The 12,431-nt window shown below is 41.1% G+C and overlaps 1 protein-coding gene across 1 annotated transcript in view; it reads left to right on the top strand.

The window, feature by feature from the left end:
• The window catches only part of ell (elongation factor RNA polymerase II), a 34,310-nt gene extending 23,562 nt beyond the window's left edge, over positions 1-10,748 (top strand). The window contains exons 5-12 of the mRNA XM_079350862.1: positions 1,867-2,117; positions 2,264-2,388; positions 4,503-4,584; positions 6,141-6,750; positions 7,129-7,195; positions 7,730-7,901; positions 7,995-8,039; positions 8,127-10,748. Of these exons, the coding sequence (XP_079206988.1) occupies positions 1,867-2,117; positions 2,264-2,388; positions 4,503-4,584; positions 6,141-6,750; positions 7,129-7,195; positions 7,730-7,901; positions 7,995-8,039; positions 8,127-8,225 (1,451 nt within the window). The 3' untranslated portion in view covers positions 8,226-10,748. The remainder of the gene's footprint in view (positions 1-1,866; positions 2,118-2,263; positions 2,389-4,502; positions 4,585-6,140; positions 6,751-7,128; positions 7,196-7,729; positions 7,902-7,994; positions 8,040-8,126) is intronic.
• The last annotated feature ends 1,683 nt before the right edge of the window (positions 10,749-12,431 follow it).

Here is a 12,431-nt window from a genome sequence, read left to right as displayed (position 1 = left end):
TTTAACACCATAGAGTTATTAGAAGTACAGCATGAGGGGAGTGGGGGAGTATCTGCACCCAGCACGAGTTTGCGTTGGCCTTTCCACATATGTGAATGGGTTCATAGGTTGTTTTGAGTGTGGGGCTGGCAGAGGGCCAGCACGCTGCGAGCCCTCCTCTTGTGAAGCCAGGACTTTATTGAATTTGATGGCGGTCTCTTTCCCTGTGGTCAAACATGTAAAGCACCTCGCTCCCACTGCACACTGACCCTCCATTTAAATAAAGAGAGGCGTAACTGTCCCCTCGCATTACTCACCAACTCTGAGACGTCTTGTTTTGGTGTCTGACCTGTTCTATGAAACGCAATGTGCCGCCCTGCCTGCGCAGTCATAAATCCAGTGAAAGCCTGTTCACTGTTTAATGATGAGTCTAAAATGTTTATTCCATGAGCGCTGTGCTGCTGAACAGTGTGTCGGTCACAGTAGGAGGCAAAACAAGAATCATTTGAATCTGAATCACCTTTAAGAAAAAAACAAAAACAAAGAGAGAGGCTGAGTTGGAGGAGGTGATAATAGCTGTTGTTTGTAATGGAAGGTGAGCTCGGGTGAATGTGGCTGTGGTAAAGATCAGTGCACGAAGCATCATCTGTGAGTCATCGGCAAGCTCTCTCAGCCTTTATCACTCACTGAGTTGGAAGATGTTGACAGAAATATATTTCTTGCTTGGATTACAGATCTTTTCTGTTTTTAAGCTCTGGCTGCCAGCCAATAAGTCTTCTGATGAGTCCTTTTTTATTTTCCTTGGCTACAAGCTCTTTGCTTTTAGTGTTAGATTGTTGTATTTAATTCCTCATGTGGTTTATGTTCATCACTTCAGATTGGTCAAAAGTTAATACAGATGTATTTCTAGGCGTTTGCCTTTGTTTCGATAGGACAGTGGATTGAGTAGGACATGTTGGAGGGGGAGTGGTGAGTGACATCAGAATTAGCATCAGAAATCCCAGGGGGAGCCACAGGTTGGACATGAACCTGGGTCGTCCGCTTTGAGGACTGTAACATCCATATATAGGACACCAACTGGCCTGTTAATCACCTAATTAGGCAGCTGAACCTACCTAATTGTACACTTTTCTAATCATGATAACATTCCTCTTTCTTTAAGTTGTGGAACTACAACACAAAAAAATTGTTTACATCAATTTATATCCACAAAAAGACAAACTTGATTCATTTAAAGGAATAATGCTGTGCTTAGTCTTCTTCGTCAAAGTCAACAGCTTGTAAATATCTCAAATGTAAAGAAATATTTTTATTTTATTTTTTATTTAGTGTTTTGATTAACTGGCTTCACTCACCCCAACAAAAGAGATCGCCAAGTTGGTTATCAACCTGATGAATTATCCCAGAGCTTGGATGAGCACTTGCACATTTAAGGGGCAGTGTAAACGTATCACGATGTCCAACACGCCTGTCATCACAAGTAGATTGTTTTATTCTTACAAACTGTATTTGTAAAATAAGAAGTTAAACACAGAAGCCTTGTGAATATCTTTCATTGGTATAATTAATGTACGATCAAAGGGGGAAAATAAAGTGTTCTCGGGCGTCTCTGCCCCCTTCCTTTTATCCCAATCAGGTCATGGACCTCTTTTAAACAAGAGATCTAATTGGTCAGTAGGGGACATTTAAGGTTTGGGTTACCGGTATTCCCTATGCTCCACAGCAGGTTAAGTTCAGGATAAGTTACCATGGTGATATATTCCATTTAGAAGTGAAGCACCTCCTTAAATCCAGAACAAACACTGAAGTTCCCTCTGTGACTGTTCACCCTCCCTGGTCCCATCTAACTATTTCTTATTCATCATTTCCACAACTCCTCCACGACAGGTAAGAAGGTTCAGATCCGTAAACCTGCACCTGGCCAGTCGGACGTCGCCCCGTCAAGGAGGACATCTCGGCCCGTTCTCATCTCCAGCAGCACCGGGAAGAAAGGCACAGCTCAGAGCAGGCCACTCAGAGAGCGCCTGCTACACCTGTTGGCCCTCAAGCCTTATAAGAAACCTGAGCTGATCCTGAGGCTGCAGAAAGACGGCCTTTTACCGTTAGACAAGGACTCCTTGGATATGCACCTGCAACAGGTCACAAAGAAACACGCGCACACATTTATTATCTCAGTGCTTTTACTCATATTAACTCTCACTGACCCCTCACTGAAATGATCTTTTCTCATATTCGTAACTGCAGAGGTACACAGGCTTACCTTTGCCTGTCTTTCATTTTCTAGGTGGCGAATCTGAATGGGAAAGACAACACCTTCACATTGAAGGACATTTTGTACAAGGAAATTCAGAAGGACTGGCCAGGCTACACAGAAGGAGACCAGCAGCTGCTCAAGAGAATCCTATTTCGGTGCGTTAACTCACATCGCGCTTAATTCGATGACCTTTTGCCTTTTAATGTGAGCTAACCCGCATAAATGTGAACACATTCTCTTTTTAGATTTGGTCCGTTGCTTTTAGTTTTAATGATGCTTTAAAGCAGATGATGTTGTGAGTTAGCGTTGGTTGCAGTGTTTGTTGGGAGGTTGATCAGCTGACGCACAATACCATCTGAGCAACTATGGCTGATTGTGTAACATACTGAAGGAATGGAATTACAGATCTTTTTAGTAATTGATATGCCCATTCTACCTTCATTACATTGTCTAGTGTCCATTACAAGTGTGTTAGGTTTTCCTGACTTATAGTCAGTGTTTTGTGTAAGCTGGAAGCTTGATACTCCAAAACTCCTTGTTTTGTGTTTTTTGGCTCTCTGACATGAGTGAGGCCACAGGATGATGGCTCTGCTATGTAAGAAGAAACATTGTAGACACGTCTATCTTCAAAGCAAAGACATGTATGCATATGATGGTGGTACATGAGATATGATTTGGATATATCAGGCTTACTAGGAGCCGTTGTTTTGCTCTTAAAGTCATGTGACTATGTAGTAGACAACATTCAGTGGAATACACAGAAATTATTAAGTGTTGTATTTGTTGAGAACATGAGCTGCTGGCCTTCTCCCCCGTGGAAAAATCTGGTTTCTCAGGATCTGGGACACTAAGGAAAGCAAGCTCCCTCTTAGCTAAAAATAGACCAGGCTGCAACGCTCGGTCTCAGTTTGTGTTTATGTAGTGGACTCGAGAATAGCTCTTATTTATGATAAGTCTGGTTCAACCAACTCTGTTTAAAAAAAAAAAGAAAAAGAGAGAGGATCCGTTTTAAAGACCAAAAGATTCTGCCGCACTTACCTGAAACATTTAGCTCGACGTGAGAATGTGTCTGTGTTATCGTCACTGGGACTTTTAAAAAGGCGTCTTGGTGTTTCACTTCAGATGAGTGAGGTTTGCATTTCTTCCATAGTGGTTGGGTTTTTGTGGACAGTTCTGCGTTTGTGTTTAAGTGTGTACACTGAACGGGTCGACTGCTTCTTATTTTTGACGTTAATTCGTAAAGATGAACAGATACGTGCACTCTTTTCTTCTTGTCTCAATACTCCAGTCCTTGAAGCTTCATTTGTGAGTTTATCAGCTGACTAACAAGCACAGCCTCCCACCTCGCACCACTTCCCCCTCCCCAGCTCCTCCACAGTTTGGAGCTAACGCAGTCAGTCACGCAGGAGCAGCACAGTAACACGACTGGAACGCACATGATGTAACGGTGTTCCAGCACATGCTGATCTGTGTGTGAGATGGCAGGAGTCCAAGGTTCAGCCATATCTGTCAGACTGAGGTCTAACTCGTATCCGACTGTCCCCAGACACACACACACACACACACACCCTCTGATTGAACGAGGGTGGAGTGTTGACAAGACTTGCTGTACCCATATGCCCTCGTTTGATAATGTTGTCAGCTGTGGAAGCAGCATCACAGCATGGGCAAAGTGTTCCTCTAAGTCTATGATTATAATGTCATGTCGGTTGCAGTGTCTTCTTTTGTTTTATAAATGTTTAAACCAGAGCCAGATCTCTCCGTTTGAGATTGCGTTCTAAAAATCTGTTGTTGTTTTTTGTTTTTTTGTTTGTTTTTTTGAATGGAACGAGTTGCTTGTGAAAATGTGTCTTCTAAAAACAAGACATAAGACTTTGATAAAATGCTGCTTCGTAGAGGAGGCCCTCATTTGCCCTGTTCTCATAGCCACTCTCTTAGCATAAAGAAATCTGCTGTTGAACTTTGTTTTCAATGTCCTCATGAAGAACTGTGCAGATATGATGTTGTTGTTTTTGCTTCAGTACCATGTCAACTCCACAGAGCGTAAATCACCTCAAATCAATTCCACAAGGGCATTAGCGTTTGAAATATTTGTAAAACCATTTAACAATGCTTCCAGTGGAAGGTATATCCAGTAGAGAATACATTTTCACCTACTCTTTGACCACATGAGTAGGTTCGATAGTGCTCTTGTAGTGCTGGTTTTAAATTGAGCAAATCTTTTTCGAAATGATGTCCACATTTTATCCAGTTTTGTGTGTGCTCCTAGGAAACAGAGCCAAGCTCAGAAAAGCTCCGCATCTCCGTTAGAGAGCCCGCCCAAAGAGCTGGCCAGCAGCTCCCCAACTCAGGTGAGCTTCTGTTTCCCCCTTGATCTGTCCCCAACTGCTTTACTCTGCTTTTGCTCTTCCACTTAGACAGTCACTTTGCTTCATCTGTCGCTATGACATCTCAGAATTGTAGAAGGTATCCATATGATTTATAATATACGGGTTCCTGACTTGAAACATTTTTATAACTGTATATTTTCCTGTTTTTTTTGTTTTGTTTTGGGGTTTTTTCAACATTTTCAAATGAAGCTCTGATCCCTTCTTATTGCTTTATTTATTCATTCATATCTTGTGCTACAGCTTACTTTTAGGTCACTTTGAACTCTGTTTACACATCCATGAGGTAGAAGGAGAAGAAGCTGCTTTGTTTTATTAATAGCTCTTTCCTCTCAGGTTCTCTTCACCTCAGACACCTACTATTTGCCCCTAACTTTCCACTCCCTCCCTCAGTAAACACAAGCAAACAGTACCAAAGGGCTCTTTTTTAGATTCATAGGTATAAAAGGTAAAGCTGTGTGTAAACATCAGATAGGTGACCGACGGATCAGGGAGAGCTGCAAGGCAAACAGGGCAGACGCGAGCGGATAAATCTGGATGGATAAATCTGAAATCACTTCTGCGAGTGTTTATGGTGATGTAAGAAAATGTTTCCCTTTACACTGGAATGCAGAAACAAAGTTAAATCTCTCTCACTCACTCTGCGTGATTAAAGAAATATACCGTGAACAACTCAGGGATGATATTCAGTGTCCTGACAATCAGGTATAATGTGAATTCTAATAAATACAAGCAGCCATGAGCTGCCAGCTCAGGTCTCTGTCGTGATGCTCGGAGGGGGGGGGGGGGGAAGTATGAGAAGGATAGATCAGTGCCGTGTTTCTTCATGTCTTCATTACAACTTGCCACCTTGTTATGAAATCATCAGGGTCCACAGACTTTCATAAATTTTCCTGGAAAGTTTTCTTTCTGGGTTAGATGATCAGATCTCTGCCACAGGTTTAGCTTAGCAGTGAAATGGCGTAATGTCTCGGGTACATGTGCTGTATCACAAAGAGGAGGCCCAGTTCAACTGCCAGTTACCACGTCATCTCCTACTCTCGCAACCCTGTTCCTGACTTTATCCACTACGTGTCCTCTCAATAAGGCATGACCTGGAGACTGAAAACAAATGAGTGACTTGCATAAACAGAAAAGCTGTAGTCTGAAGAGTGTCGAATGGCCTAAACAGAAAAATCAACCCTGAAGAATTCCGGACAACACACAGTCACTGGTTCGACCACACCCAAAGACATGAATGTAGGCTGGGTCAAACAGGACTCATCTGTAATATTACTCCTTTTATTGTGAAAAGACAGCAGTAATCATAGTCCCGGTGTTACAGAGGACATTCTTCCTCTGCTATTCTTTCTCCCTTCTTAGTGTCTGTCTGCTTTAACTTCCTTCTCACCCCCTTTGTCCTCCACTGCTCAGACCATTAATGTTTGCTCTGACCTGACCTGGACTTTTTCCTCTTGCTCACTCAAAGGTGGATTGAAATCATATCTGTTCTGGGTCTAATGCTGCTATTTTTCCTTCAGAAACGGCCTGCCGCTGACTTCATTGACCCTCTTGCGAACAAAAAGCCCAGGATATCACACCTCGCCAGCAAGGCTGCAACAGCCCCGGTTAATGGCAAGCTCAGCACGTCCAACGGTAGAGGAGAGCCAGGTGGAGCACAAGCCGGAGTGGTGGTTTCTATGTCCGACGGGGGCATGATGTCTAGCTCCCAGCAACTGCCTTTGCTGGACATCCCTCGTCCTTTCGAAGCATTATCAGACGTCAGTAATGACTCCAGCCACAACGGGAGAGACTGTGACTCTCAGGAAACAGCCGTGTCAGAGAGGCTGAGCCAACCTCCGTCTCTGTTGTTGGGCCCAGCGACAATCACAGCATCCAGCATGTGGTCTCCCAGACACACAGGCCCGGACGCTCCTACAGACAAGACTTCTTCATCCCTCAACAACAAATCAAGAAAGAAGTCAAAAAAACACAAAGACAAGGAGAAGAGTAAAGACAGGGAGCGGGTGAAAGAAAGGGGGCAAGAGAAGGAGAAGAAGAGTCGTGAGGAGTGTGTGCCTGAGCCTAACAGAGCCTGTGAGTTGAGCCAAGGAAACCTCAACAGCAGCAGTATTCCACACAAAAGCACAGGTGAACACATTACACACACCTACACAAACACAATGTATAATTTACTACACTCAGTGTTTGGTCTCCAAGTACTACTTTTCTCCACAAATGTCTCATCTGATGCAGTTAGTCATCACATTGAGTAGGTTATGCGTCATGTGACCATTAAGTGACTCACTGAATGAATGGAGACCCCTGCTGTTCAGCTTCATGTATTCAATAAGTCAGCAGATGGCATCTTTCAAAGGATTACACTTATCGGAAATCAAAGATGTAAACAACATAAAGATTTTTAAAAAAATTTTAATCTCGTCTGTGGTGCTGCCTGTCTTCTCGCAGCTTTACAGACTTCCAACATGCTAGAGATAAGATTATTTTTCTCTCTTGTGACCTTTTCAGACCTGAACGGAATGTGCAACAATACCAGTATTTCCCTGTCAACACCCGAGGTGGCAGACTATTTATCGTGAGTATTTAACTGTTTTCGGTCCTAATAGATTAAACATAGTGATAGTAATGCCGAATTGATCTCTATTTAAAGATTCTACATACAAATGTAGAATATGTACACATAGGAGTGGACTTTGGTAAGAGAAGTTTAGTTTTCTGTTTTGTAGTATAAATCTATCACCTATCATCAGGCTTTGGCAAGAGAAAAGTCATTATCTAGTGTGAAAGCAGAATGACACAATCAGCAGTAAAGATATCCAGGCTCCCATCGACTGTAGTCTGAAGACAATTTATTTACCTCAGTAAACTGATATCTTCATGCAAGTGCAGCCATCAATCCATTCTGGACTAAAGATTTCAATTTTAGCAAACTATCTGCTTCACAATGCCAACACCTGTCAGCGCTTGGATTTCCCGACTTCCTGGAAAGCATCAGAAATGATAAATCTAACCTCCTTATACCAAGCAGTCCTAGCTTTGAAGGTCTTTGATATCGACTCTGGGATTTCTATTCCCTTTCACTGACATTTTCTCTCATATCCTTCCGAAGGAAGTACACAGTGATCGGCTCTCCGGAGCAGCGTCAGAAGTATAAAAACGATTTCAACACCGAGTACAGTGAGTATAGGGATCTGCATGCTCGGATAGAAGGCATCACCCGGCAGTTTACTGTGCTCGACAATGAGCTCAAACAGCTTCAGCAGGGCACAGACAAGTACCAGGTAAACAAGCATACACACAGTCATGCTTAATTTTACTGCTTCATCATGTTTATCACGTTTAACCATATTCCTTTTGTTTCATTTTCTTTAAAGACAATCCACAATCAGATACTTGAAGAGTATCGTAAAATCAAAAAGGTAAGTTGAAGTCCCACTAAAGCCCTTTTGTATGGAACAATCTGAAACATATGATCAGAATGTGACTATGTACTTTTTCTCTTGCAGACTAATCCAAACTATAGTCAAGAGAAGAACCGCTGTGAATATTTACACAACAAACTGGCACATATAAAGAGACTTATTGCCGAGTATGATCTACAGTAACTTTAGAGGTAGAACTTACACATTGTTTCCCTGTTATCTCTGGAAACCAGACAGATAAAGGAAAACTGTGGATTCCACTTGTGCTATAAAGAAATTGCTCTCAAGAAAAGATGCCATGAAGGGAGTATTTCCTCATTGGGGCCAAAGGCTCTAGTGAGGACTGAGCAGGACACAATCTGTTTCTTCTTTCTTTCTTTTTTTTTTTTTTTTTTTTCTTTCGTTTTGAAAGGTGGGACAGGTCCATCAGTGTAGTTACAAATGCACTGATGAAAGGAGGAAAAAAAAAAAAAAAAAAATTGTTTGGTTTTGTTTTTCCTGACAGCCCAACCTGCTAATGTTGCTCAGAGGTCTGTTAGTTTCACACATAGAAGTTTTCCCACTTTCTTGGGAGATGAGCTTTTAGTTATTAGTCAAAAATTCAACCAATTTGTTTTGAGTAAAGAAAAAAAAAAGTGAATTTCTCCACTACTGAATCCAGTGATTTGGACGTTGAATAACTTTTTATTTATTTTTGACACTTAACGTGGGGGTACTGGATCTGTTTTACACTCCTCAATATCAGTACTTAAAAGTCTTCTTTTCTGTCCTCGCCTCTTGAATGTCAGTCAGTATTTTTATTCAGAAGCTGCCTTGCCCATCTAACTGTCCATCTGTTGGAGTTGATTATTTTTCTCTTTTAAAGAGATGCAGTTATTACTATTGATCAAATCAAAATGATGCCTCGAAATGCACACAGCCAGATTTTTGTGCCTGGCTTTTCTTTTCTAAAGTCATGTTGAGAATGTCTTAACTGAGCGGACATGTGAGAAAGTCTCCAGTCGCCCTTGAGCTGTTGATTTACTTTGAACACTGTCCCCTCACTCAGTCGTGGCCTGCTGCAGTGCTCTTCAATGGTTACCGCAGTGGTCCTCTGTTATAGTTCATTAAATTTTATGAGCAAAGAGCTACATTTTGCTCTTAATTGGTTGTCTTTACAGTTTAGGTCATGATGGCTTTTGTAGCAATAGAATTGTTCAAAACTATCTTCATGCTTCAGAAGATCCTTGAATTGTAAGATGAAGCAGACAGGAAGCGCTGATCTGCAGGCATTTTTTTTCCTTCTTAAAAATGTTGAGAAATGAGGTTGAGCTACTGGTCTGTTATCTCTTAAGCTACCATCATTGTAAACAGAGTCATGTTAAAATTGTGTTTACAGTGTCTTTTAAAAAGACCAAATGTCTTGTCTGCTCATCGGTCCACGCGCTGGTCTATCGAGACGACTGTTAAGATGAAGCCATCCTTGATCCTCTTCCAGGATGAGCCTATCAGAGAAGGAGGGCTCACCTGAGACCAGTTTTTGCCTTTTCAAATGTGATGTCAGATAGTCATTCAATCTATTTCCTTGATCAACTCTCCTCTCTTCGAGGCGTCAAGACGACAAATTAGAAATGCTGTTTCAGAACTTGTAGCTGACGAGCGAGCGAGTCGAGTTTCGTCAGCGAATGCATTTCTTATATCGACCTTTTTATGTGAATATGAAAAATCAGCACTTTTTCTCCTGATCTTGCTGTTACCTGGGATTTTGTCCAGTGACCTTTCTCTTTGTCCATCAGAGTGCATGCTTTATGAATGTGTTACAATGAACAGTCTTTGTATCTATACTTGAGAAAAAAAAAACTTCCCAAGGATCTCAAAATTCAAGGAAGCACCCAGTTCACCTGAAACAGTATGAAATCAGTCCGCCATGGGTCTGACCAGCATGTATACCAAAGTGCTTACCGGATGGGATGAATCAAAACGCTCTACCAAATGATGGCAAAGGAACATGTCACAGTATTCTCTACTTTCTGTTATGCGTTTTGTCATTATTTATCATCCATTTCAAACTGGTTTTTTTTTGTTGTATAAAGGATCAGGCCGGCCATTTTCCCAAGATTGGATTTCTAGAACTTTGCACAAGTGTTTGCCAGTGTTCAGACTATTTCAATCTCCCAATAAAAAAACACTACATCAAAGCTTGTAGTTCAAGACCCATCACATTGTTGCTGCTGGGTCTGGACTGATGCTGGAACTGGGATTTGAAGATGTCTGGGCGAGTAGCATTAAGGGGAAAGTCTTCATACAGAATCAACACTAGCCATGGCCTGGTCCTGTTAAACAAGAAGAAAAAACAGTTTTCACTGCTCTTCATGTTTCTTGTTTTCTACACATATTCTTGACCATGGTTACTGTATTACATCTCTATTACAGTCAAATTCCATTGTGAATGAATTCATCAGGAAGTGTTCGAAAGTAACAACATGCCAGCAGGAGTTTTGTTGTTATGAGTTGAAAGTGCCAAAATGACCTGTTGTAAAGGTTTTTTTTTCCTTTTCTGACTATATACAGCTGCTGTAAAAGCAAAGAGGGCTTTGGAGAAGTGTCTTGAAATGTTGGCGCTAAAAACCCAAAGCACGCTTTTTGAAAACCATAAGGGACTGGGACTGAAATTGATCTTTGTTTCAATAAAATTCTTAAAATCCTTATTTGTGAAATTCTGAACAACTTGTTGCTGTCCATTATTTTCCAGAATTTACGCTGAATTTCTGACTCTGTTGCTGCATCAAAGACAATATCATTTCTGGTTTAAATTCCATGTCTTTGTATTAATGCTATATTCTCATAGTAAATATAGCGGTTTAAAATTAAATTTTGCTATGGAGAACATTTTTTGGCATTGAAAACAATCTTTTACTGGATATGCAACAACATATTTTTAGAAGATCAAAAATCAAGATTTTTTTTTTTTTCGTTTGCAAAATACTTTTTTTACTTTTTGGGATTTTTAGGATTTTGAAAGAACTGACACATCAACACTTTGTGAGCCGTTCTATAAAAACTATAGACATTTTTAAATAGTTTCTATGTATTGAATGTGTGTAGTAAAGAGGATGTCCTGTAGATGGCACCAGTTTCTTTCCATTTGTTTGCACAGCCTCCATTCAAAAGCTGTCACTCCTTATGTGTACAAAAACCAAGGAATCTAATAGAAATATTTGGATCCTTCTGATCTCCTCAGTTTGTATTGCATCTCCTGAGAGTAAACCATATTGTACACTCTCAGAAATGCTCAGCAAAAAAAGGAAAAGCCCAAGTCAACAATACATATAGTTTAAGAGGGTTTCTGCAGGAGTGTTAATGTTGAGTTTCTTGTTTCTTATGGGATCCTCATTTATGTCCTGTATGTTACTAACAGTCCATGCTTTGCACAGAAAGATGCATCCAGAAAATACCCTGGCATGGCAGCATGGGCAGAAGATGCTCCTACAAGGCACCAGAGAAGACAGGCCTGCCTGTAATTTGACACACTGTGAAAGACCCCAGAAATCTACATAGCGACTGTGTTCCAGTTGGCTGGCTGAACTGTGCTTTAGCCTCGCTATGCTGCTACTGGCTCCCATCCCAAAGCTGGCCTCAGTGTTGCTCAGGGAGCTGGAGGGGGGTTTGGTCATTGAGTTCACTGTGGCAGGCTGCCATCTCTCTTTCCCTTCAACATACAGCAGCATACACACTGACAATGTTGCACACACAGCAGAGAGACCAACTCCACTTGTGTTTTAAAGGTTTCTGTCGAGGACGTCTTCATAGAAATGTAGAGTGGTGTCTTCTTTTAAGATTCTGTTAACACAGTGGGGTTAGGCTGCAATGTGACAATGTAGGCCATGGTTGAAACGACGGTCATTCAATTATTTGAAGTAATTGATGTCTATTTGAAATGAGGGCATTTCATAACAGGCCTCAACTAATAACGTACCCTGCACATCTCTGTTTTCATCCATGGAAAAAACAAGGGATCCAGGATTCATGAATCATTCATGTAGGTTGAGAAGAACATTTCTGACTCCCAGCACCTGAGCTGTAGGCAGCTATGAAACCTGTGGAGAGCACAGACCAAAGTGCAAAAAAAAAACCCAGTGCATCAAATAAGGCAAGGCAAATGCATTTCTATAGCACATTTCAGCAACAAGGCAACTCAAAGTGACTTAAAAAGCATCAAGATGAAAGGAAACAGAAACATCAGAATATAACATTTTAAAGTTCTAACAATCAGATTAATTCCACAATTAGACAATTAGATTTAATCTGAAAATATGTTGAATTAGATAAATAGGAAAATGCCTAAAATTAGTTATTATCCATAGCAATGTTATTAATAGAAATAGTAAACGGGTGAGTTGTCAACCTTGA

The sequence above is a fragment of the Symphodus melops genome (assembly GCF_947650265.1).
Source record: "Symphodus melops genome assembly, chromosome: 8".
Lineage (NCBI taxonomy): Eukaryota > Metazoa > Chordata > Actinopteri > Labriformes > Labridae > Symphodus > Symphodus melops.
The sequence above is the reverse complement of the archived record's forward strand: the minus strand, read 5'-3'. Positions and strand labels throughout refer to the sequence as shown.